At 37.0% G+C, this 25,412-nt stretch overlaps 1 protein-coding gene across 11 annotated transcripts in view; it reads left to right on the top strand.

Annotated features, from left to right (window-relative positions):
* Positions 1-25,412, top strand: part of GREB1L (GREB1 like retinoic acid receptor coactivator) — a 267,385-nt gene that overhangs the window by 156,383 nt on the left and 85,590 nt on the right. For all 11 annotated transcript variants that reach the window (XM_057526312.1, XM_057526317.1, XM_057526315.1 and 8 more), the window contains 2 exons: positions 5,865-6,041; positions 8,314-8,436. In XM_057526312.1, the coding sequence (XP_057382295.1) occupies positions 5,865-6,041; positions 8,314-8,436 (300 nt within the window). The remainder of the gene's footprint in view (positions 1-5,864; positions 6,042-8,313; positions 8,437-25,412) is intronic.

Genomic DNA, 25,412 nt, shown 5'->3' with positions numbered 1-25,412 from the left:
CTAGTGTGTTTTTTATTTCTGCTATTGAGTTCTTTATTTCTGATTGGGTCTTTTTTATATTTTCTAGTTCCTTGTTAAAGTGTTTACTGTGTACATCAATTCTTTTCCCTAATTCAGTTAATATTTTTGTTACCAATGCTTTGAATTCTTTATCTGGTAAATTGTTTATTTCTGTCTTGTTGTTTATTTTTTCGGGGGTTTACTCTTGCTCTTTCAATTTAGAGTAGTTCCTCTGTCTTTTTGTTTTGCTCAGCTTTCTCTGCCTCTATGAATTCAGATGAAACAGTTACTTATTTCAGTCTTGAAGGGGTGTCCTTATGTGGGAGCATCCCTATACAGACTGCATGTGGCCTATGCCTTGGCTGGGAGAGCTGGATTTGATGTGGATGCAAGTCACATCCTTCCTCAGGGTGTGCTGGCAGCTGTCACATAGGTAGGAGGTGGGGCTGGAGATGGAGGGGCTAGAGCTGAAGTTGAGTGTGAGACAGGGCTTCCCCTCTGCTTGGTGGCCATCACCACTGTATCGGGGGCAGAGTCTGACCCCAAGTTGCTGGAGCAGAAGCCCTGGGGGTCGGGCTCATGCTGGCTCTGTTCCCTTTAAGTGTGTGTTTTTTCCTCTCCCTGCATGGGGACCCTTGCCCCAGAGGGGTGGAGTGCTGAAGCAAGTGGGGCCTGTGCAGGCTCTTGGCTCATGTCGGCCACAGACAGAGGTCTGATGCACTGCCTGTGCAGTTGCCTGCAGCTCCACTCAAATGCAGCCTCTGGGGCAAGTCCCCTTTGTCCCTCACAGCTGATCACTGCCCCCAGGCTCTGCAGTGCAAGTGGGACCCACATGGAGTCTCAGTGTGTATCAGGGGATGGGCTATGGTGGAACAGCTGTGTCAGAGATCTGGAACACTTCTGACGTGCTGCTTGAGTAAGTGATGGCTGCTACCACCCCACTCAGACGCCGCTGTGGCACCAGGTCACCTCTACATCCCACACTGTGCCACACTGTGACATGGAGTGAGCAGCACCAGAGCTTTCGCTCAGCTTGGACTGGGGTACATGGCAAGGTGGTTGTGACAAACCTGGCAGCTGCTAGAGCAGACCTCTCTCCACCTTGCTTGGGGGCAAGCCAGCGTGCACACTCCTCAGGAGCGTAGTCTAGGCTTCCCTCAGCCCTCCTGTTTGTCTCAGTGGCCCTCCAACCAGCCAAGTGGGATTGTCTCCTCCACATAAAACCCCAGGACTGGGGCATCCAATCTGTGGCTCAGACCACTCACTCCACAGGGTGGGTGTCCACCCGCATAATCTCTATTTTTCTCTGAGTCTTCTTCTAGGGGCACAGGTCTCGACCTGATCGCTACAGCCTTGGTTGTACAGGAGTCCTGCCAGTTTCCAGTTAGTTTTCAGTGAGAATTGTCCCACATGTATTTGTATTTTTGATGTGTTCATGGGGGGAGGTGAGCTCCACATCCTTTTACTCTGCCATCTTGATTCAAACTCCTTAAATTAACTTTTAATAATTAAAAAGGCAAATAAGAAGGCATGTAAGGACTTCCCTGGCAGCCCAGTGGTTAAGATTCTTCACTTCCACTGCAGGAGGCACATGTTCGATCCCTGGTTGGGGAACTAAGATCCCACATGACTGCCATGTGGCGTGGCCTAAAGAAAAAGGAAGGAAGGGAGGAAGGAAGGAAGGAAGGAAGGAAGGAAGGAAGGAAGAAAGAAAGAAAGAAGAGGGCATGTGAGGTTTGTTACTTTTTTTGCTGCTGTGTTTCTCTGGAGTTGCTTTTGTTTCTCAGAATTTGTTACTGTAGATAGAATCAGATACATGTCCTCAGCACGAATATCTGTAAAAATGAAGAAAAAAGAAGAGGGCAAAGAATTGTATTTAGAGTGAGCTGTGTGTTTGTTTAGCTTGATGCGTTCTTCCTAGTTATAAAGCATCATCAGAAAGTCTAGAAATACATAGGTCAATATCTTGAGTCAGAAAGTGATTCTGCACATGGTTAATAAACGTTCCTTAAACTACAGTTCAAAGCCTTCTCTTGGTTCATAGGAAAAGAAGTGGTAATTTTCATTTTCATAGGCTCTCATTTGTTAAAATATCCATTTTTTTTCTTTCAGTGAAATTGAGCAGATGGTTTAATATAGACACCTAACGGTAAAGTTTATACATTGGACTAAATTAACAAAGAAGATCCAAGGATTCGTTTGTTCATTCATTCATTCAACAGTATTTGTTCCAAAAATCACGTTAGGTTATGATATGTGGGCACAAGAATGATAAGACATAGTCTTTTCCATCACAGAGCTAAGAACCTAGTTGGCTCTGGTAGAACAACTTTGGGAAACTTCTTTTTAGCACTTTAAAAGCATCAAAGTTTTATCGAATGGAACAGTTCATATGTGGCTCTGACTGCAGACATAGAAAAATCTCTTATAATGTCTTTTTGCTCAATGATTCTTCATGACTAGAGGAATCCTCTTAGAATACGTCATGGGACTCACACAGAAAACACCATCAGAATAATAGATTTTATAATCCTTTGTAATTGGGAATATGAAACCAAAGAGCCTGGGCTTTGGAATTGGAACTGGGTTTAAATCCCAGATTTTCTAGTTAGCACTTTAAGAATTTGGGCAAGCTACTTATCTTCTTGAAGTTTCAGATTCCTCATCTATATAAAGGCGCCAATAATGCCCACCTGGCAGGATTATAAAGATCAAACAGATGATGTTTATAAGGTACCCAATAGCATAGTGCCTGGCATATAGTCCTTGCTCTTTAAATGGTAATTATTCTGCCATTCTGTCATATTTATTAAATACCCTTATAGACATGGAACTTTGTTAATAATTTTTTATTAACCACTTCTCCAAGTGAAAGTGTAGTACAATAAAATGATAAAAGTTTTCTCTTGAACAAGCACAATGAGATTTTTATATGTTCATTACTCTATTGTCAAAAAGTTAATATTCATCTAACAGTTCTTAGTTATGATGGTTGATTTTAGTATGCATTAAGATATAGTGGGGCAATTGCTGAGCCTGCGCGTCTGGAGCCTGTGCCCCGCAACGGGAGGGGCCGCGATAGAGAAAGGCCCGCGCACCGCGATGAAGAGCGGTCCCCGCACCGCGATGAAGAGTGGCCCCCGCTTGCCGCAACTGGAGAAAGCCCTCGCACGAACCGAAGACCCAATACAGACAAAAATAATAAATAAATAAATAAATAAATAAATAAAAAAGAAAATCCTTTAAAAAAAAAAAAAAAAAGATATAGTGGGGGGAATTCCCTGGTGGTCCAGTGGTTAGGACTCCGCACTTTCACTGAGGAGGGCCTGGGTTCAACCCCTGGTTGGGGAACTAAGATCCGACAAGCCGCACGGTGTGGCCAAAAAAAATAAAAAATACAAACAAATAAAAGTTTAAAAAGATATAGTGGGAAAATTTTTTAAGCTTAAAATATTCTAGAATCCCTGTGGACTCCAATATCAATTTGTCTAAATTTTTATATAAATTATACAGATTCCAAAGACTGGGGGGGAATTGAGTTTAAAGTAAATTGATCACTTGGCCACACATATGCCCCAAATCTGCCATGCAATTCGAAGACCTGATTGCTAGAAAAACTAGAAAGGTAATTTCGCTGTAAGAGATATTATTTATTGTGATAGTGACAGCTAGAACTTTGAGCAGATAAAATCTCTCGTGAACCAAAGTTAATACAGAAACTATACAGAGTTTTAAAAATGGACTCTAAAGTTCTTACTCTTTTATATTGTTAATTCTCATCATTAATGTGAAGTTTCTCTTCTTTGAAGATTATCCAGATCCATTGCTTTTCTCCCTCTTCATACTCAAGTCTTGCTTTTCACCTCAGAAAACAGGTAGAGGAAAAGATAAAAGATAAAATCTAACCCCAGTAATTTGTTAATTCTAATTCTCACATTAATCTTTGATGAACTACTTGGACCTATCAGATAAGCCTCATTTTTTGGCACTGTCTCTATTTCAGATGAAGGTTCTTAGTTTTGTTGTGTTTTGTGTATGTTGCATCTGCCTCATAGGTCAGCCAATTTTCTATCAAGGCATAATGATCACATCAGAAAGTAAGTTCCGTGGAGGCAGTGGTTTTGTCTTCCTTGTTCAGTGCTAAAAACCTGGTACCTGAAATAGTGCCTGGCACATAGTAGAGTACAGATATTTGTTGGATGGATGGATGGACAGGTGGATAGATGCATGGATTAGTGGATGGATGCATGCATTCATGGATGCGTGGACGGGTGGATGGGTGGATGAATGGTTAGATGGATGGTTGGCTTTAGGAATTTGGTGAACTAGGCAGTCATTGACATCTTTCTTTTTTTGGCCTACAGCTCCAAGGTATTAGACAAATAGCCAAATGCTCTCAAATGCAATCCATCTCTGAATATGTTTTAAATAATTTATGAAATTATATTGATATTTATATTTCTATAAAGTGATGGTAATAAGCTAATTATATAGAATTACTGATTTTATGTAACTGACCAGAAGTTGGGACTATCTCTTGTTCACCACTGTTTTTCCAGTGTTTAACAAAATGCTTGGCATATAGGTTAGGTGCTCAATAAAAAATTATTGAATAAATAATAATAAATTGGAATGCCCATTTCTAAATGTTCTGAATTGATCGTCAGCATCCTGAGATTGGGACATTGTGAGATATTTTGTCTTTAATCCTCATGGTCTTTCTCTACTCTCCTTATATATCTTTGTTAATTATAAAACAGGTTGGTTTGGTGGTTTTAAAAGAGTGTATTATTCCATAAGTGAATTTATTTTCAGTTAGTTATTTGTATATAGAGATATTGTGTTTATGAAATTTGGAATGCCCTTATTTGCCAATATGACCATACATATGTTATGTCCTCATAACTCACAACCAGAAGAACTCACTCTCTTACTGTCCACTTTTCTTCTATGTAATAAGGGAGATTGAAAAGTTGATTTCCAATCAAGCAAAGCATGACCTCTCATCCTCCCAGCCTTCTCAATTTCTTCTTCTTTCCATGTCCTCTGTTCCAAGAAGATCACTGAAAGTCTTATTTTGTTTGATTAATCTGAGTGAGAATTGTTTGGATGTTAAGTCTAAGGAATAATGAGCTAGTTTGAATAAAGAGGGGTTGAACAGAGAAGAAATGGGACCCTTAGGGAACTTGTGTTCCCTAGATCTCATAGAAACTAGGAAGCTGACAATGCCCTGAGTTTATACATCTCTGTTCGTGCTCTCCTATCTGGAGACCAGCTTCCTCTTCACTATTGTTAGTTTGCTCTCTCCCACACCCTAGATGGCATAGCCCTGACTTGGGTTCCAGTTTTACAAAACCTTACATATCCAGGGTCCAGTACCATCTGACTGATTCTTTTTGTATTTATTTCAGCGTTCCAGGAGAGAGACTCTGACTATCCTAGATTGGGTCAAATATTGGTCCTTAGTCTAATCCGTTGTGGCTATGGAGTTAAGTCCACATGGTGGGTAGGGTGGAGAACCAGAGGCAGTAGGTTAAGAAGGGAATACGTAAGGAAGAAATAATAGATATCTCTAGGACCAGAATATTTCGTATTTTTTATGTTAACTATATAAATTCTATCATATGATACTATCGATTCTATTTCCTTAACCATTATCCTTTTAGAGCATTTAAAAATTATTTTCAGTCTTTCACTGTTATAAAATAACTGCTAAATTGTTGTACATGTTTTTCTCCTTTGAATTATTTCCTCAAAATTAGGAAGTTGTCAAGCCAAAGGGTGAATATTTCTATGTTTTTTATATGTGAAAGTATTGTAACAACATACAAGGCCACCAGTAACTTTGTTTTTCTTCCTTTTAGGGTTTTCTGGAAACTGTATCGGCTGTGGAGAAAGAGGATTTCGGTATTTCACGGAATTTTCCAACCACATAAACTTGAAGCTCACCACCCAGCCAAAGAAGCAGAAGCACTTAAAGTACTACCTAGTCAGAAGCTCCCAGGGTGTACTGTCGAAGGGACCTCTTATCTGCTGGAAAGGTAGCGTCAACTTCTGGGAGGGAACGGGAAGGGAATGTGGATGTTACGATAGTTTTGACAAGTGACCTATACGGGGTTCAGAATCCAGGTGTGGAATAGATAAATATCCCAAGTTCAGAAGACAATCCAAACATGTAAAGCCCTCTGGCAGGTTATTTGACTTGCTCCTTTTTGTTTTTAACAGAAACTATTGAAATTTGGGAAAGGGCATTTCTCCTTGTATTTGTCACTTAGGGGTGTGGAATACAGCTCTTGGGGAAAAATGGGCTCTTTCTAGCTCTTCTGTCATTTAGAGAGGACTTCAAAGTGTCAGTTTCCTGGTCAGATGCTCTTTCTACTTTATTTAGGGTCTTTGGTAATTCTTGAGTCTTCATTTTTCTATTAGAACTAAGCAAACTTTGGAATAAATAATGCTCTCTTCATAATACCTGGGAAAAGGCAGTATTAAGTTGACAAAGTTTTGTTTCTCTTCAGTTAGGAAGAACTTAAACTTATTTTTGAAAATGAATCCAGTTGAAATGTCACATCATCTTGTGGTTGATAGGATTTGCCACAAGTTCTGTACATTGTTTAATGCAGTGGGACATCTAATCCTTATTCTTTTGAGCAGTTTCTTAGATGCTGAGATTTCCCCTCCATTATTAATATTATTATATTGTTAAAGAGAATAGAATAATTGTCTTTAATATTTCTATTTGCTGTTTGTGCAAGATTTTGGCCTGACCATGAAAAATAGCATAGTAAATCCAAATTGCAACTGAAGATTTGTTTCTGAATCTTTCACCATAATGACTCCTGGTTGCATTTGAGGAGAGATTATGTAACTCCTTAGGAAATGGCTACATGTTCTGAGCCAGGGGTCATCAGGACCGTGATCAGTGCTGTGACCACTAAATCGTAAGCGTGGTAAATTATAGATAACTCTTTATCCTGATAAAGTCTAAAGAAGTTTCCTCTAGAAAAATCATTTTAAATGTCGTGAACCCTAATAAAAGAGTAAAAATAGGATAGGTATCACCTCCCTGCCTTTTAACTGCCTTTTTTAGCTTTTGTTTTGGTTGCATAAAATATTTTTAAGTTCTTATTTAGTGCTCAGTGACAATTCACCTTTCTGGTAAATAATAACATTTGTGAAATAGTTTGTGATACAATGATCCTGGGTGGCTTCTGGAGCCTCACATTTATAGCCATTCTATTTTGGAAATGGAATTGTATATATGTACATACCTATCAAACTACATATTTGCATATAATATACATAACATGGAGATATCCTTTTCAGTCAAAATACAGTAGCTCTTCAAGGAAGGTCATAGATAGAAGGTTATAGAAAACTGCCTCTAACTTTTGCATGTATCCGATAAACTTGGAAATTCTCTAAGGGACCAATAAACTTGGAAATTCTCTTGGAAATTCTCTAAACGAATTCTTCGTTTTTACATAATTAACTTTGTCATTTACAACCATTTATATTTCTTTTTCACATGCTACCTTTGAAGACTAATATAGTACAACATATAGTATAATTTGGTTGGAAGTTAGAGCCCTGAAAACCTGTGACACAGGTTGTCACAGTATTTGCTATCTACCTGAATCAGTACAAAGTATTATTAAAATATTACACCAAAGCCTCAAGTAATATTGGCTCATTTAAAATGAAGCTTAGTTTTGTATGATCAGTAAGTACCTTGAATATTGTCTACCTATTTCCTCTAATAAGAACTGAGAATAATAAGCATTTGAGAATTTCTAATTTTTCTCCTCTGTGTATAATATTTTCTTTGCTTCCATTTCTGGACATAAATTAAGGTTGAGTAGAGAAGGTTGAAGGCAGCCTAGAAGGACTCTAGATTACTATTCTACACGTAAATCAATCCTGGACAGAAGGTTAACTGGTGCTTGAAAGCTTATTTGGTTTTTATAAATTATTGATATTTTAACCTCAGCATTACCCATGAAACTAACATGACTATATAGGTTATGAGTAATTTTTCTCCTGGGAACTAGTCTGTGAGGAACAAAAGTCTAATTGTTCTTTGTAACCATTTCTTTGCCTTCCAAACATGACATTTGGCTCTAGGAAGACGAATTGTGTTCACCAGCTTGAACATTCTGTTGGAGTCAAGGTTGGGGAAGGGGGATCTCTATTAAAGAAAGTGCTGCCACTTGAGAAACAGCAGTTTATTTTAGAGATTTTATGGATTGTGTCTCCCTCACCTGTTTTAACAGAATATTGTTTTCCTTACACAATGTGATTCTTACTCCTTTCTAGAATGTAGAAGCCGACAATCCTCTACCATTTGCCACTCTATTAAACCAAACTCTTCAGTGTCATCAACCGTGGCCCCAGAAAATGGCACAACTAATGGATACAAATCAGGATTCATTCAGACAGGTATCGGGTATTTTCTTTTGGAATTTCAAGCAGCAGATGTGTATTTAATGAGGCATTTTAAACTTACTGTTGGCTGGTTTGAACAGACGTATTTTTAAATAGAGGTATTGAGTTACTATTCGAATTAGAACTCAGCATTGAGATGGATCAGTCTGTGGAGGAGCAGGACCCCAAATCCCAACAGCCCTGCTGATGCTAGGCAAGGCATGGAAAAAGGATCTGACAGTTGGTAGGAAATTTAGTTCAAGCATAGGGCCTGTCTCTAGAGGAGTCTGACAGGAGGCAATAAGTAGAAATACAGATGTGAGAGAAGTCTGCATCATAGCCATCAGGTGGCATGTATTGGAGACATATTCATGAAGACTGGAATTCTACAGTAGGGCTCTAACTAGGCTTGCTCAACAGTATAGGGAGTATTACACCAACTTGGATACAAAGTAAAGTCCCAAAGTAGGACGAAGGATTGCAGTGGAAGAATCTAGGACCTAGTTTCAGGTAGTACAAGATAGGAGCTTGGTTACAAATAACCAGATAAAATTTTAATGTGCCTGAAACTAGGTTACGGTATCGGAGCAGGATCAGCAGAGTGGCTGATCTGATACTGAGCAGATAAGTTACTAGTCTAAAGCTTCTGAAAATTCCTCCAGTATAGAGGCCTGAACTCAGGTCAGGATAAGACTCCAGGGGGACTTAATGTTTCCAGGTGGCTGAAAGGCTGGAGGGCTGTAACTGGAAAGATCACTGCAGATAGTATTTGAGAAAATTACTCAGAACCAGTCTAGGTTATATCTTAGGTAAGAAGAAAAGTATTTTAAAAGAATTTGTGAATTTTTTTTTCAGTTCACTTGTTTTTTGAGAAGTGCTATTTTACCCACAAACTTCATAGCATATGTGTTTTGCCAGTATCCACTCAACCACAACAAGTTGAAAAAAAGGCTGTCTTTATTCATTTCACTACTTAGTATCCTCTTCCAAATTTATGAAATTTTAATGAGCTGGTAAATCGTTTGCACTTATTTTCGATGGAAGTGATTATTAGACTATGTTAACAACAACTGTAGTGATAATAAAGCTAACTTTATCTGGGGCACTTCTTGCTATGTGTCTGTACTCAGCTAAATCCACTTCATCCTGGATTTTAAAAGTCTAACTTTTAAACTGTTCGAGAAATTTACATAGAGGCTGTAATTTAAGAGGAAAGAGAATATTCTAAATTCTTGTTTAGAATAAATGAGAGAAGATCATGTCACTAGGTATTGAAGAAAGAAAAAATTGGTATTGGGCTCTTAGCATTGAAAGATTAGCTTTCATTACAGTGATGTCTCTCTTAGAATTTGATTGATTCTGTAGTATATCTTCTGCCATTAGAACTTGGGGCTAATGTAATACAATTTAAAAACTACAGTATTAGTAATGAATATTTACTTCATTCCAACAAAAACTTACCAAGTGTTTATTATGTTCTCAGACCCTTGTCAGAGGCTGTAAGGCAGGGTTCCAGTACTTGACTACTGGCTCCAATGACTTAAAAACCACTCATATAAGGGATAAAACATGTTACCTTTTCTAAGAGGTAGAGGTGAATATATATAAATAACCAGTTGTACCTGAAAAAAATGAAAAGATACTGAAATATTAATAAGAAGTAATGAAATGTTAATAAGAAGTTTTGATTATGCAGAAATATATTTTGAAAATGAATATTGCTCTGAATAGAGGAATTCAAGATTCAGGCTTAGCAAAGCCTCCTTCAGTTGCCACGAAGGGACACAGGCAAGACACTGACTGACTCACAGGAACACAAGTGGCCAAGTGCTATGCCAGTATTCTTGTGTATCCCTTGTTGGGGTGAGAATGGTAATTTGACCATGAAATTACCTATTTTTAGGTACAATCCAGATAATTTAATAGAAGATAGTGCCTTTAAAAGTAAAGCTTTGTGTCTAAAACTTTCTTCTTGACAAATTATGGAGTCTTCAACAATAATTTTCCTATGTATTTTGAAAGTAATAGACTGTAAGAATTTTACCTTAGCCTATGATATCATTGCAAAGATTAGAGTATGCAGCATCTTCTTAGCAGATAGAGATTCACCCTCCTGTAGGAGATTGCCTTCTTAATCTACAATCAGTGACTGCCTGTAATCAACATTTCTTAGCCTGAAATGTAGGTACACACATTGCAAAGTATTTGAAGAGGGGATTAATTTCCTATTTGCACAGCTTTGTCTCACATTCCAACTGCCAAACTCTGGATGTTCTGTTCTGGCTGGCTTGCCACTTATATTTTGCATATTTTCTTTCAACATATCTGTGTGATTGATAATTCAAATTTTAGCCAACAATCCTGGTAAAATATTTTATGATTTGTGATTGAAGGTGGCTACATAGTTATCTACCTACATTACACAGACATACCACATACAAACATATACACGTACACGTATTGTGTTTAATAAGGACAAGAATTCAAGAATAGATGAAAAAATGGGAATTCCTTGGTGGTCCAGTGATTGGGACTCTGCATTTTCACTGCCGAGAGCCCAGGTTCAATCCCTGGTCGGGGAACTAAGATCCCAGAAGCTGCGTGGCATGGCCAAAAAAAAAAAGGAAAAAAAGAAAAAAGGAATAGATGAAAAAAACCTTTGCCTAACCCAAGATCTTGAAAGTTTCTCTTCCATGTTTTTTGTCTAAAAGTTTTATTGTTTTATCTCTTGCATTAAAGTCTGTGAGTCATGTTGAGTTAATTTTTGTGTGTGGTGTGAGGTGGGCATCTAAATTCATCTTTTTGCATGTGGATGTCCAATTGTCCCAGCACCATCTATTGAACAGACTGTCTTTTTGTGAATTTCATTGACCTCATCAAAATTCAAAACTTTTACACTTCAAAAAGCAACATGAAGAAAATGAAAAGACAATGATGGACTAGAGAAATACTTGCAAAATACATATTTAATAAAGGATTTGTATCCAGAATTTACAAAGAACTCTTACAACTCAGTCATAAGATGACAATCCAATCAAAACATGGGCAAAAGATTTGGAATAGAGATTTCTTCCGAGAACATACACAAATGGCCAATAATCACATGAAAAGATGCTCAACATCATTAGCTGTTAGGGAAATACAAATCAAAACCATAATAAGCTATTACTTCTATCTACCCAGGAGAAATGAAGACATGTGTCCTCACAAAAACTTACATACAAATGTTCATATAGCAGCATTATTCATTACAGTCGAAAACTGGAAACAACCTAAGTGTCAATCTACTCGTGAATGGATAGACAAAATTGTGTATCCATACAATGGAACACCATGCATCAATAATAAGGAACAAACTATTGACACATGCTACATCGTGTATGAACTTCAAAAACTTTATGCTGGGAATTCCCTGGCAGCCCAGTGGTTGAAACTCCGAGATTCCACTGCAGGGGGCTTGGGTTCGATCCCTGATCGGGGAACTAAGATCCCACATGCCTCAAGCTACGGCCAAAAACCAGAACAAAACAAAAACATTATGCTAAGTGAAAGAAACTAGACTGAAGAGACCACATATTATATGATTTCGTTTATATGAAATGTCCAGAAAAAGCAAATTTATAGAGAGAGGAGATAGATTAGTGGTTGCCTGGGGCAAGGGGTGGGAATGAAAATGAACTGAAAGTGGGCATGAGGTTTCTTGCTGGGGGATAAAAATGTTCTAAAGCTGATTTATGGTGATGGTTGCACCACTTGATCAAGTTACTAGAAATCATTGAACTGTACACTTGAATTGGGTATATTCTATGATAAGTAAAATATACCTTAATAAAGCTGGGGGGTGGGGAGGAAAGATTAAAAAGCTGCTCTAAGAGAAAGGTGAAATCCTCGGGAGTGGCAACGTTTCTCCCTCATTTGAATCCAGTCTAATTTATTGAGTGTCTACTACAGAATGAGCACTGTTTCAGACCAGATGGTAAACTGCACAGGGCTTGGAGTCAGAGTCTTGGTATTCAAATACTGCCCCTGATGTATATTGGCTGAGGCTTGGGATAAGCCACTCAATTGTTCTATGTCTTGGTTTTCTCATTTGTACAATTAAAAATAACAATACCTATTTTGCAACTAAGGATTAGCTCAGCCTTGCTACTATACTTCTATTTGTGTGCCATTCTCCCAATTATAATAATTTGTTAACCATCTGTATTCTTTTGTATGCTAGAAACTGTAAGTTCATTTTGTTTATCCCTGTACCCCCTAGCACCTGGCAAATGCCTGGAAATAAACGGTGTTTTTTGTTGTTGTTTTTTTTTTTTTTTTCTTTTTTGGCTGCACCTCGCGGCATGTAGGATCTTAGTTCCCCAACCAGGATTGAACCCGTGGCCCCCTGCAGTGGAAGCATGGAGTTCTAACCACTGCATTGCCAGGGAATTTCCAATAAACGTTATTTGAATTCCATCTTTATTTAAATTTTAAATTAGCATTTGGGGGATTGTTAACTTACTGGTGTGTACTCTTTTTCCAAATGAAGATGGTATGCTCATCTACCATTAGGAGGAAAAATCAGCCCGTAGGGCAGGACAGGGATGAGCCACCTAAACTCTGCCCCTGTGACTAATAGTGTAATTTTTAAGAAGATGCTATCAGGCAGGACCTGATATGACTTTATGACTTTCTTAGGCCCTGGGCACATTTGCCTAAAGTATTTAAAATTGTATTTTATGACTGTGTTGGTATAAAGATGAATATATTAATACTATATGCTACAATACTTTGTTCGACAAAAAGAAATTAAAACATTTCTTATGATTTTAAAAGAAATTAAAACATTTTCATGAACCCCTAGAAGTACTGTGGACCCAAGGCACTGACTTCTATGCCTAATGGAGAAGTTGGCCCTGTTATTGGAGACATGTATTGTCCATGAAATGGGATTTTCCTCTGGATGAACCACTGTAGGCTTAAAATAATGTAAACCCCTTACCATCTAATGCTTGTGCATTAAAGAAGGAAGAACAATAGCAATGAAAGGACTTGCCCTATCATATATCAAGCTCATGAGGCTTTACTAATAAAGACAGAGTGGAGTTGGCACAGGGATAGACACAGAGCAGCAGAACAGAATAGAAAGTCCCCAGACAGATTCATATAACAGATTCATATAGAGTGACTTGCACATCAGCAGAACCTTTTCTTTCAACAAATGGTCCTCAGAAGTTGGATATACTATGTGGAAGAACAATAAAACTGGACCCCTATTTCACTCTATACACAAAAATCAATTTCAGGTAGCTGGAAGATCTAAATGCAACAGGCAAAACCATCAAGCTTTAAGAAGATATTGTAGAATAGCTTAGATATTGTAGATATCTTAAAAGTAGAGACAAAAAGTGCTGATCACAAAGGAAAAAACTGACGTTTCACTGTTTTTAGAAGGTGCTGTAGAGTGAAAAACAAGCCATAAATTGAGAGAAGATATGTAATACATAAAACTAACCAAGGACTAGTACAAAGGACATATAAAGAATGCCTCTGAATCAATAAGAAAAAGACACATCAATAGAAAAATGAGCAAAGACTTCAAGCACCTCACGCAAGAGGAAATCCAAGTGGCCAATAAATACATGAAAAGATGATTAACCACTTTCATAATTAGGGAAATTACATTAAGAATACAGTGAGATGCCATTATATACATGCCAAACTGGCAATGATTTGAAGTGTGACAGTAGTAGATGTTGGCAAAGATTTCAAGCAACACAAACCATCATATGCTGCCGGTAGGAGTGTTAATTGATGGCACCACTTTGCAAGTGATTAGCAATACATAGAAAAGTAGAAAACATGCATATCCTATGATCTAGCTATTCCACTCCCTAAGGAAACTCTTGTACTTGTGCATCAAGAGATACGTACAAGACTGTTCAGAGTAGTGTTCTTTGCAAATGGCAAACTGAACACAACTCAAATGTTCATCAACAATAGAATAGATAAATAGGTTATGATGTATTTATATAATGAAATACCGTTTGGCAATGAGAATGAACAAGTAATACCTACATGCATCCTGATGGAGGAATCTTCCAAAATGTTGAACAAAAATCTACTTACAGAAGAGTCTATCCAATATGATTTTATTTCTGTTATGTTCAAAAATATGCAAAACTAAATTATTTTAGGAATACGTACATAGCACAGTGGTTGCCTCTGGGGAGACGGAAGGAGAAGGGATGGGGAAGAGCACAAAGGAGGCTACTGGCTGCTGGCAGTGTTTTGTTTTGTTTTTTTCCCTTGACTTGGATAGTGGTTATTTCCATAGGCATTTGCTTTATAATTATTTTTTAAATTAATTTGTTTATTTATTTATTTTTGGCTGTGTTGAGTCTTCACTGCTGCGCGTGGGCTTTCTCTAGTTGCGGCAAGCGGGGGCTACTCTTCGTTGTGGTGCGCGGGCTTCCCATTTCTCATTACGGTGGCTTCTCTTGTTGCAGAGCACGGGCTCTAGGTGCGAGGGCTTCAGTAGTTGTGGCACGCAGGCTCAGTAGTTGTGGCTCATGGGCTCTAGAGCACAGGCTCAGTAGTCGTGGTGCACGGGCTTAGTTGCTCCGCGGCATGTGGGATCTTCCCGGACCAGGGCTTGAACCCATGTCCCCTGCATTGGCAGGTGGATTCCTAACCACTGCGCCACCAGGGAAGTCCCTATAATTAATTTTTAAACTATACATAAATATTTTGTGAACTCACCTGTATTTTGATATATCTCATTGGGAAAAAGGGCAAATTTACCCTTTCAAACTACATATGTGTATGGTATGCAGTGTTACACTTTGTGAACAAGTGGTATCATAGGCCAGGGATCCTATGGTGTAATAGTAATGTTTCAGTCCTTTTGAGTTTTTCTATTTCCCACTGCATTGAATCTACTGTGGGGTTGTTGCTGTGGTGATAGAGCTGCAGCATGCAGCCCCTCAGCTGACTTTCGTCTCCAAGAAGGGAAGGGGCAGAGCCAACCCTGATAGAAATCTCTAAGCGCTCATATTTTCCCTTCCCTACAATGTCTTGGCCTCCTCTCCTTTGCCTTCCAAGAGTTTAGAGCTCTCATGCTGCCCTCTGTTTGTCCAGAATATTTCATAATGTGCCACATTCAACCCAGACCTTACTATTTTGTCTCCATTTGCCCCCCAACTACAATTCCTCTGTCCAGGGTGACAGCCATTTAGAAAACAGTTTCCATTAGAATGTATTATTTAACTGTCCCTAAAATGGAACTGTGTTTGTCCCTTTCTTTATTTGATTTGTCCTTTAGCCACTAAACTTCCTGAGGTCAGAATAATCAAAAGTTCCTCTAGCAGGTTTTTCTAAGCTTAGTTCCTCATGAATATTCAAATTATTACTTTACCAAAACACAGTCTCCTTTTTCCAAATGTGTTGGGAACCCTTTGGCTGGCAGATTTTCCCACTCCCAACCAGATACTGAGAAAACGTAAGCTCTTCCTTTACACTGTATATTCCTTGGGTAGGGATTGTATCTTTGCTTTCTTCCCCTGTTCTATCCCCAGGGCCTAGCATACTATCTGGCCTGCTGAAGAGGCTCAATAAGCATCTGATGAGTGAATGCATGGGTCGGGGAGAGGGAAGAAAGCCAGTGACCATACTCCTCTGAGGCAGGGCTGTGAATGTTCTTGTGAGACTCCTATTGCCCACAAAAGAGAAAATATAACTCATTAGCAAGTATAAGGAGGAATGGCCCACTCTGCGGAAATGAAGAAGCTGCAAGTAATAACAATGAAAAGTCATTTTCACCAGTTGCATTAGCCACAATACTCTATTTTAAATGATAATATACAGGGCTGGCAAGGATGTGGTAAGACTGACAATCTCAGACCTCAGGCTGGTGGAGGTAAGCAGTGATATGACCTTTTAAGAAAGAAATTTGGCAATATGTAACAAGACCATTAAAATATTTATATCCTCTACTCTAGTAATTTCACTCCAGAGGGCTTAGCCAAGAAAATAACCTAAAAGAAAGTCAAGATATTCACTGCAGTTATTCTTTATATTAACATAAAAGGAAAAGCAATCTTTTAATATAGAAACAAATAAATCATAGCATACGCACATGACAAAGATGTCAAAAAATATGGTGCAACCACATAGGAAATAATCCTGTTAAGTAAAAAAAGTAATATTAAAAATCTATGGGTATTTTTGTTATATCACGTAAAAAATATAACATGGATAAAACATAGAAGGGCATACACTAGAGAATAAAGAATGGTTTGTGGGAGAAGTGAGATTTTAACATGTTTGTTTGTACGAATTTTCCTTTATGTCATATTTTTCATAGTTAAGCACTAAAAATTCTCAGGATTAAGCCAAATGTATAGGTCAGTAGAAAAGACCTGGTTTTCACAATCTCCAGCATTCTTTATAGGAATGCTGTGTAGGAATAAGGATCAGTACCTAACATAGACACATCGAAGCTACAGCTAGAAGGTAACAAAACCAGAATTTGAACTTTCTTTGCTCACTAGTGACAATTTTATTAGGCAATTTCTGGGTTATACATAGGTGATATTGATCTCTACCTAGAATTCTGTAAAATGTTCCTGTGTCTCAAATTTCAAGGCAGGAGGAATGTGAAGAGGAGAGGGGAGCACTAGGGTTGAAAAGTCCATAGAGATCAGCTCAATATCCACTTTGATATTGAATAATCAAAATGAATAAAAATGAATAAGTGGCCAAAATGAATAAAAAAGGACTAAATTTACCCTCCCACCTGAAACAACCAGAAAAAAAAAAAAAAGACAAAACTACATGAAAAACGATTTTTAAGACACTGTCATCAGGCAACAAATGACATTGATTCCTGATCAACGGGAAACAAATAAATGTGAGTCTTACCATTTTCCCAGCTTACTGCTTGGAGAGTTTCCAGACCATGATGCAGGGAGGGGGAACTGTGGTAGAGCCCAATAGGTCCCCTAAGTTGAGTAGAAGAAACTGAGAGTGAAGGGAGACCAAAGCAGCTAGAGTTCATTGCACCAAGTGCCAGAAGGGAGAGAGCTGCACAGAGAGAGAGAACCCGAGTTGTGCAGAAGGTCCCCTGAAATGTTCAACATAGTACTGGTTGATGCATGCATGTGAGCAAACTACTCCAGGCTGGTAAAAAGTACCATCCAAAGGATGAGAGGCAACATTCACACAGGGCCAGGGCCAGGGACTGTTCCCACCAGCTAGACAGGAAAACCTCACAATTTATCAGGCATTGGTTGGAGTACTTAGGAGGGTCTTATCTCAGTAATAGAGAATACTTAGCCCTAGACTGAGCATACCTCAAAACTGCAAAAAAAAAAAAGTATCAAATTGTTTCCAAGTAATTTAACTGCATTCCAGAGTAAAGCTCAAGAATATTTATAGGCAAACTTCCAATTATAAGGTAAATAAGTACTAGGGATGTAATGTACAACACGATAAATATAACTAACACTGCTGTATTATATATATGAAAGTTGTTAAGACAGTAAATCCTAAGAGTTCTCATCACAAGGAAAAAGATTTTTTCTTTTTCTTTTATTTTGTGTGTAGATGAGATGATGGATGTTCACTAAAATTCTTGTGGTAGTCATTTCATGATGTATGTAAGTCAAATATTATGCTGTACACCTTAAACATATACAGTGCTGTATGTCAGTTATATCTCCATAAAACTAGAAGAAGAAGAGAAAGTACTTACAGGAATATCCAGCATCCTACAAGATAAAATTAACAATGCCTGACATTCAGTCAAAGATTACTAGGCATGCAGAGGCAGGGAAACACAATTAATATTGAGGAGACTCATTAATCAATCAAACTAACCCAGAACTGACACAGATGTCAGAATTAGCAGAAAAGGACATCAAAACAGTTATAACTATATCTCATAGTTTCAAAAAATTAAGTAAACATTGAAAATATTAAAAAGACCCAAAATGTACTTCTCAAGGTGACAGCTACGATGCTTGAAATGAAAAATACACTGGATGTGATTAACAACAGATTAGTCATTAGAGACGAAAAGATTAATCATTTGAAGACACAGTAATAGAAACTGTCCACTGTGAAACACAGAGAGAAAAAATAAAAGAAACTGAAAAGAGCATTAGTGAGCTATGGAACAACTACAAGCAGCCTTTTATACTGAAACTGGAGTGCCTGAAGAGTGGGAGTTGGGGAGACAAAAAATATTTGAAGAAATAAAGGACAGAAACTTCCCAAACTTGATGAAACTTATAAACCCACAGATCCAAGGAGTTCAATGAATCCCCAGCACAGAAATATATAGAAAACCACAACAAAGCATGTCATAATAAAATTGCTTAAAGCCAACAATAAAGAGAAAATCTTAAAAACAGCAAGAGAAAAATTTAGTTCCTCTGTTACGTACAGAGGAACTAAAATAAACATGACATTATATTGCTAATGGGAAACAGTATAAATAAGACAGAGGAGCAACATCTTTAAAGTACTGAAAGCTAAGAACTGTCAACCTAGAATTCCATACTCAGCAAAAATATCTTTCAAAAATGAAGGTGAAATAAAGATATTTTCAGACATACAAAATATGAAAGAATTCACCACCAGCAGATTCACACTATAAAAAAATGCTAAAGGAAGTCACTCATATAGATGGACAATAACACCAGACAGAAGAAAATCTGAATCTTTACAAAGGATTGAAAACCACTGGGAGAGGTAACTACCTGGGTAAATATATACATTTTTTTCTTATTATTTAAATCTATTTAAAAGATAATTGACTTATACAAATATAATAATATATTATGAGGTTTATAACGTATGGAAAAGTAAAATGCATGATGATAGCAAAAGGCCAGGAGGGGAGATATGGCATATATTGTAAAATTCTTGTACTATATATACATGAAGTTGTATAATGCTACTTGAGATTAGACTGTGATAAGTTAAGATATATACTATAAACCCTAAATCAACTACTAAAAAACCTAAGAGTTATAGTTAATAAGCTACAAGGAAGATAAAATGGAATCATAAAAATACTTAATTAACCCAAAAGAAGGCTGAAAAGAGGAAAAGGGAGACAAAAAATAGATGCAACAAGTTAGAAAATGAACAGCAAAATGAAAGACTCAGATCGAACCACATCAAGGATCACATTAAATGTAAGTGATCTAAACACCCCCACTCAGAGAATTCCCCAGCAGTCCAGTGGTTAGGACTTCACACTTTCACTGCTGAGGGCACGGGTTTGATCCCTGGTCAGGGAACTAAGATCCTGCAAGCCGTGTGGCGCAGTCAAATAAAAGTAATAATAATAATAATAAATTTTTTTTAAATAAAAAAAACACCCCCACTCAAAGGCAAATATTATCAGATTGGAAAAAAGTAAGACCCGATTCTATGCTGCTTACATGAAATACAATTAAAATAAAAAGACACAAACAGGTAAAAGGTAAAAGTATTTTTTAAATCTACCATGCTAACAGTAGTTGAAAGAAACCTTGAGTGGCTATACTAGTATCAGGCAAAATAGATTTTGGGACAAATAATATTACCAAAGATTAAAGAGGTAACCTCATAATGATAAAGGGATCAATTAATCAAGAGGCCAGAGCAATCCTAAACATTTATGCACCTAACAACAGAGCTTCAAAATACATGAAGCAAAAACTGATAGAATTATTTTAAGAAATAAATAAATCCACAGTTATAGCTAGGTATTTCAGTACTTCTCTCTCAACAATTGATAGAACAGGTAAACAGAAAATCAATAAGGATATAGAATATCTGAACAACAGTATCAACCCACTTGACCCAATTGACATCTATGGAACACTTCACACATCAACAGCAAGATACACATGCTCCTCAAGTTCACATAGAACATTTACCAAGTCAGAGAAAAAAGACATTTTACATACAGAGGAACAGAAATAATTATGTTATCATGGTTATGGGCCATAAAACAAGTCTTAATACACTTGAAAGTATTCAAATAGTACAAAGAATGTTCTTTGCCCAAAGTGAAATTGTACTAGAAATCAATAACAGAAAGATTTCTGGAAAATCTCTAAATATTTGAAAACTAAATAACACACTTATAAATGATCCATCGATCAAAAGGGAAATTAGCAATATTTTGAATGGAATGGAAATGAAAAAAGAACATATCAGAATTTGTGGGATGCCACTAAAGCAGTATTTAGAGGGGAATTTATAGCACTAAACTTGTATTAGAAAAGAAGAAATCTCTTGAGTCAATGAACTCAGCTTCCACTTTAAAAAACTAGGAAAAATAAGACAAAATTAAAACAAAAGTAAAGAGAAGAAAGGAAATAATAAAGATCAAAGTGGCAATCAGTGAAACAGAAAACAGAAAAACAGTGGAACAATTGATAAAACCAGAAACTACTTCTTTGAGAAAATCAGTAAAATTGATAAAGCTCTAACCAGACAGAGGAAAAAGAAAGAGAAGACACAAATTACCTATATTGGGAATGAGAGAGGTGACATCACTGTAGATTTGAATGATATTAAAAGGAAAATAAGGGAATGTTAGGAACAGTTTTATACCAATAAATTTGACAACTTAGATGAGATGAACAATTTCCTTGAAAGACACAAATTATAAAAGCTTACATGAGAAGAAATACACATGAATAGCCCAATATCTATTAAATACATTGAAAATGTGGTTAAAATCTTTCCTAAAAAAAAAAACAAAAAAAAACTCTCTAAAATGGGCAGAAGACCTAAACAGACATTTCTCCAAAGAAGATATACAGATTGCCAACAAACACATGAAACAATGCACAGCATCACTAATCATTAGAGAAATGCAAACCAAAACTACAATAAGGTATCACCTCACACCAGTCAGAATGGCCATCATCAAAAAATCTACAAACAATAAATGCTGGAGAGGGTGTGGAGAAAAGGAACCCTCTTGCACTGTTGGTGGGAATGTAAATTGATACAGCCACTATGGAGAACAGTATGGAGGTTCCTTAAAAGACTAAAAATAGAACTACCATATGACCCAGCAATCCCACTACTGGGCATATACCCTGAGAAAACCATAGTTCAAAAAGAGTCATGTACCACAATGTTCATTGCAGCTCTATTTACAATAGCCAGGACATGGAAGCAACCTAAGTGTCCATCAACAGATGAATGGATAAAGAAGATGTGGTGTATATATACAATGGAATATTACTCAGCCGTAAAAAGAAACGAAATTGAATTATTTGTAGTGAGATGGATGGACCTAGAGTCTGTCATACAGAGTGAAGTAAGTCAGAAAGAGAAAAACAAATACCGTATGCTATCACATATATATGGAATCTAAAAAAAAAAAAAAAATGGTTCTGAAGAACCTAGGGGCAGGACAGGAATAAAGACACAAATGTAGAGAATGGACTTGAGGACACGGGGAGGGGGAAGGGTAAACTGGGACGAAGTGAGAGAGTGGCATAGATTTCTATATACTACCAAATGTAAAATATATAGTTGGTGGGAAGCAGCCGCATAGCACAGGGAGATCAGCTCAGTGCTTTGTGCCCACCTAGAGGGGTGGGGTAGGGAGGGTGGGAGGGAGACGCAAGAGGGAGGGGATATGGGGATGTATGTATATGTATAGCTGATTCACTTTGTTATAAAGCAGAAACTAACACACAATTGTAAAGCCATTACACTCCAATAAAGATGTTAAAAAATAAATAAATAAAATAGCTACAAAAACCTTAAAAAAAAACAACCCTCTAGGCCCAGATGGCTTTACTGGTAGATTCCACCTTTAAGGAAGAAATAATACCAGTTCTACACAAACTTCCAAATAATTGAAGAGAATGGACTACTTGCTAGCTGATTCTAGCCAGCATTATCTTGATACCAAAATCAAAGACATTATAAGAAAAGTTCAAACCAATATCCTTCATGAAATAAATACAAAATTTAGTAAGAAAATTTTAGCATATTGAACACAACAATATGTTAAAAAGATAATATATCATGACCAAGTAGAGTTTATCCTAGGAATACATGATTGGTTTAACATTTGAATACCAATCAATGTAATTTACCATGTTAACAAACTAAACTAAAACCATATGATTATCTCAACAGATGCAGAAAAAAGCATTGACAAAATTCAATATTTATTCCTGATAAAGACTCTTAACAAACTAGGAAAAGAAGGGAACTTCCTCAACCTGATAATGGTCATCTACAAAAAAAACCCCACAGCTAACATACTTAGTGATAAAAGACTAAATCCTCTCTCCCTAAGCTCAGAACAAGATAGGCATGTCCACTCTTACTACTTCTGTTCAATATTGTACTGCAGGTTCTAGCCAGTGCAGTCAGGCAAGGAAAAAAAAAAAAAAAAGACATCCAATTTGGAAAGGAAGAATTAAAACTGTCTTTATTCATAGACAGTAGGTTTTCTACGGAGAAAATCCAATGAAGTCTGCAAAAATGCTACTAAAACTAAGTGAGTTTAGCAACATTGCAGGATACAAGATCAATATACAAATATCAATTGTACTTCTGTATATCAACAATGCATTATCAGAAATTAAGATTTTTAAAATAACTACCATTTATAATAGCATTAAAAACATGAAATATTTAGGGATAAATCTGACAAAGGGTATGAAAGAACTGTGCCCTGAAAACTAGAAAACAATGCTGAAAGTAAAGGAGACCTAAATAAATTGGAGAGACATCTCTTGTTCATGGGTTGGAAGACTAATATTGTTAAGATGTCAGTTTTCTCCAAATTGACCTATAGATTCAACACAATCCAACCCAAAATCTCAGAGGCTTATTTTTTCTTTTGTTAGAAGTTGAGAAGCTAATTCTAAAATTCATATGGAAATGCAAATTACTTAAAATAGCCAAAACAACTCTGAAAAAAGAAAGAAAATGTTGGAAGGCTAACACTACCTGATTTCAAGATTATTATAAAGTGACAGTAATCAAAACAGCATGGTACTGGTGTGAAGATATTCTACAAATAGATCAATGGGACAGAATAGAAAGTCTAGAAACAAACACATGTGTATGTACCTTTAACAAATACAGAAGGCAATGCAGTGAGGAAAGGATAACCTTATCAACAAGTGGTTCTGAAACACTTGGATATAAATATGAAAAAACATGAACTTCAATCCATATCTCATACCACATACAAAATAATTCAAATGGGCCATAGATCTAAATGTAAAACTGAAAACTATAAAACTTCTAAAAGAAAAGGTAGAAAAAAATACTTGTGACCTGGGTTAGGCAAAGATTTCTTATATACAACATGGAAAGCACAATCCATAAAAGAACAGATTGATATATTGGACTTCATTAAAATTTAAAACTGCTGCTCCTCAGAAGACACTGTTAAGAGAAAGAAAAGACAAGCCTCAGCCTGGGTGAAACTCTCTGCAAAGCATATATAGGGATCATATCCAGAAAAAGACTTTTAAAAACTCAATGATAGGGACTTCCCTGGTGGCGCAGTGGTTGGGAGTCCGCCTGCCAATGCAGGGGACATGGGTTCGAGCCCTGGTCTGGGAAGATCCCACATGCCGTGGAGCCACTAAGCCCATGCACCACAACTACTGAGCCTGCGCTCTAGAGCCCGTGAGCCACAACTACTGAAGCTAAGCCACCACAATGAGAGGCCGACGCGCCGCAACGAAGAGTGTGCCTGCTCGCTGCAGCTGGAGAGGGCCCGTGCACAACAATGAAGACCCAATGCAGCCAAAAATAAATAAGTAAAATAAATAAATGTATTCTTTATTTAAAATAAATAAATGTATTCTGGGATTGACATGTATACACTGATGTGTATAAAATTGATGACTGGGGCTTCCCTGGTGGCGCAGTGGTTGAGAATCTGCCTGCCAATGCAGGGGACACGGGTTCGAGCCCTGGTCTGGGAAGATCCCACATGCCGCGGAGCAACTGGGCCCGTGAGCCACAATTACTGAGCCTGCGTGTCTGGAGCCCGTGCTCCACAACAAGAGAGGCTGCGACAGTGAGAGGCCCGCGCACCGCGATGAAGAGTGGTCCCCACTTGCCGCAACTACAGAAAGCCCTCACACAGAAACGAAGACCCAACACAGCCATAAATAAATAAATAAATAAATAAACATTAAAAAAAAAAAAAAAAGCGAAAATATAAGGGCAAAAAATGTCATTTGCTAAAAAAAAAAAAAAAAAAAATTGATGACTGATAAGAACCTGCAGTACAAACAAACAAACAAAAAACAACTAATACTAAACTTTCTTTGGGTTATTTGTATGGAAATATGTTAATATAAATGTTTCAGACATTACATGAAATTTCTAAAAATCTTATATGTTCCGGTATAATGTTATAAGTCATAATTCTAGTTATTACTTTAAAATGTATATCTCAGAAATAACTAAAAAAAAATAAGACAATAAAATGAAATCTTAGTAAAAAAGTAAAACAAATATTTGTGGTGGGAGGGTTAAAAGAAAATCTCAGGAACAACATTTGTAACTTGACAGAAATGCATATACACAGAATGCAATGTCATTTCCTCTGTCATTTTTCAGTGTAAGTACTATAATAAAAAGTATACTGTGTCGATGATGAAAAAAAAAACCTCAATGATAAGAAAATAACCTAATTTTTAAAATGGGCAAAAGATATATGATGGCAATTAAACACATGAAAAGATGCTTAACACCATTAGTCATTAGGAAAATGAAAATTAAAACAACAATGAGATTTTCCACATACTTAGAATGGCTAAAATTAAAAGACTGACTATACCAAGTGTTGGTGTGGGTGTGGAGGAATTGGAACTCTTGTACGCTGCTGAGAATGTAAAATAGTAAAACCACTTTGGGAAACAGTTTGACAGTTTCTTAAAAAGTTAAACATACACCTACCAGATAGTCTAGCCATTCCATTCCTAGATATTTACCCAAGAGAAAAG

The sequence above is a fragment of the Balaenoptera acutorostrata genome, chromosome 13, assembly GCF_949987535.1.
Source record: "Balaenoptera acutorostrata chromosome 13, mBalAcu1.1, whole genome shotgun sequence".
Lineage (NCBI taxonomy): Eukaryota > Metazoa > Chordata > Mammalia > Artiodactyla > Balaenopteridae > Balaenoptera > Balaenoptera acutorostrata.
Note: the sequence above shows the minus strand (reverse complement) of the source record. Positions and strands in the feature narration are given on the sequence as shown.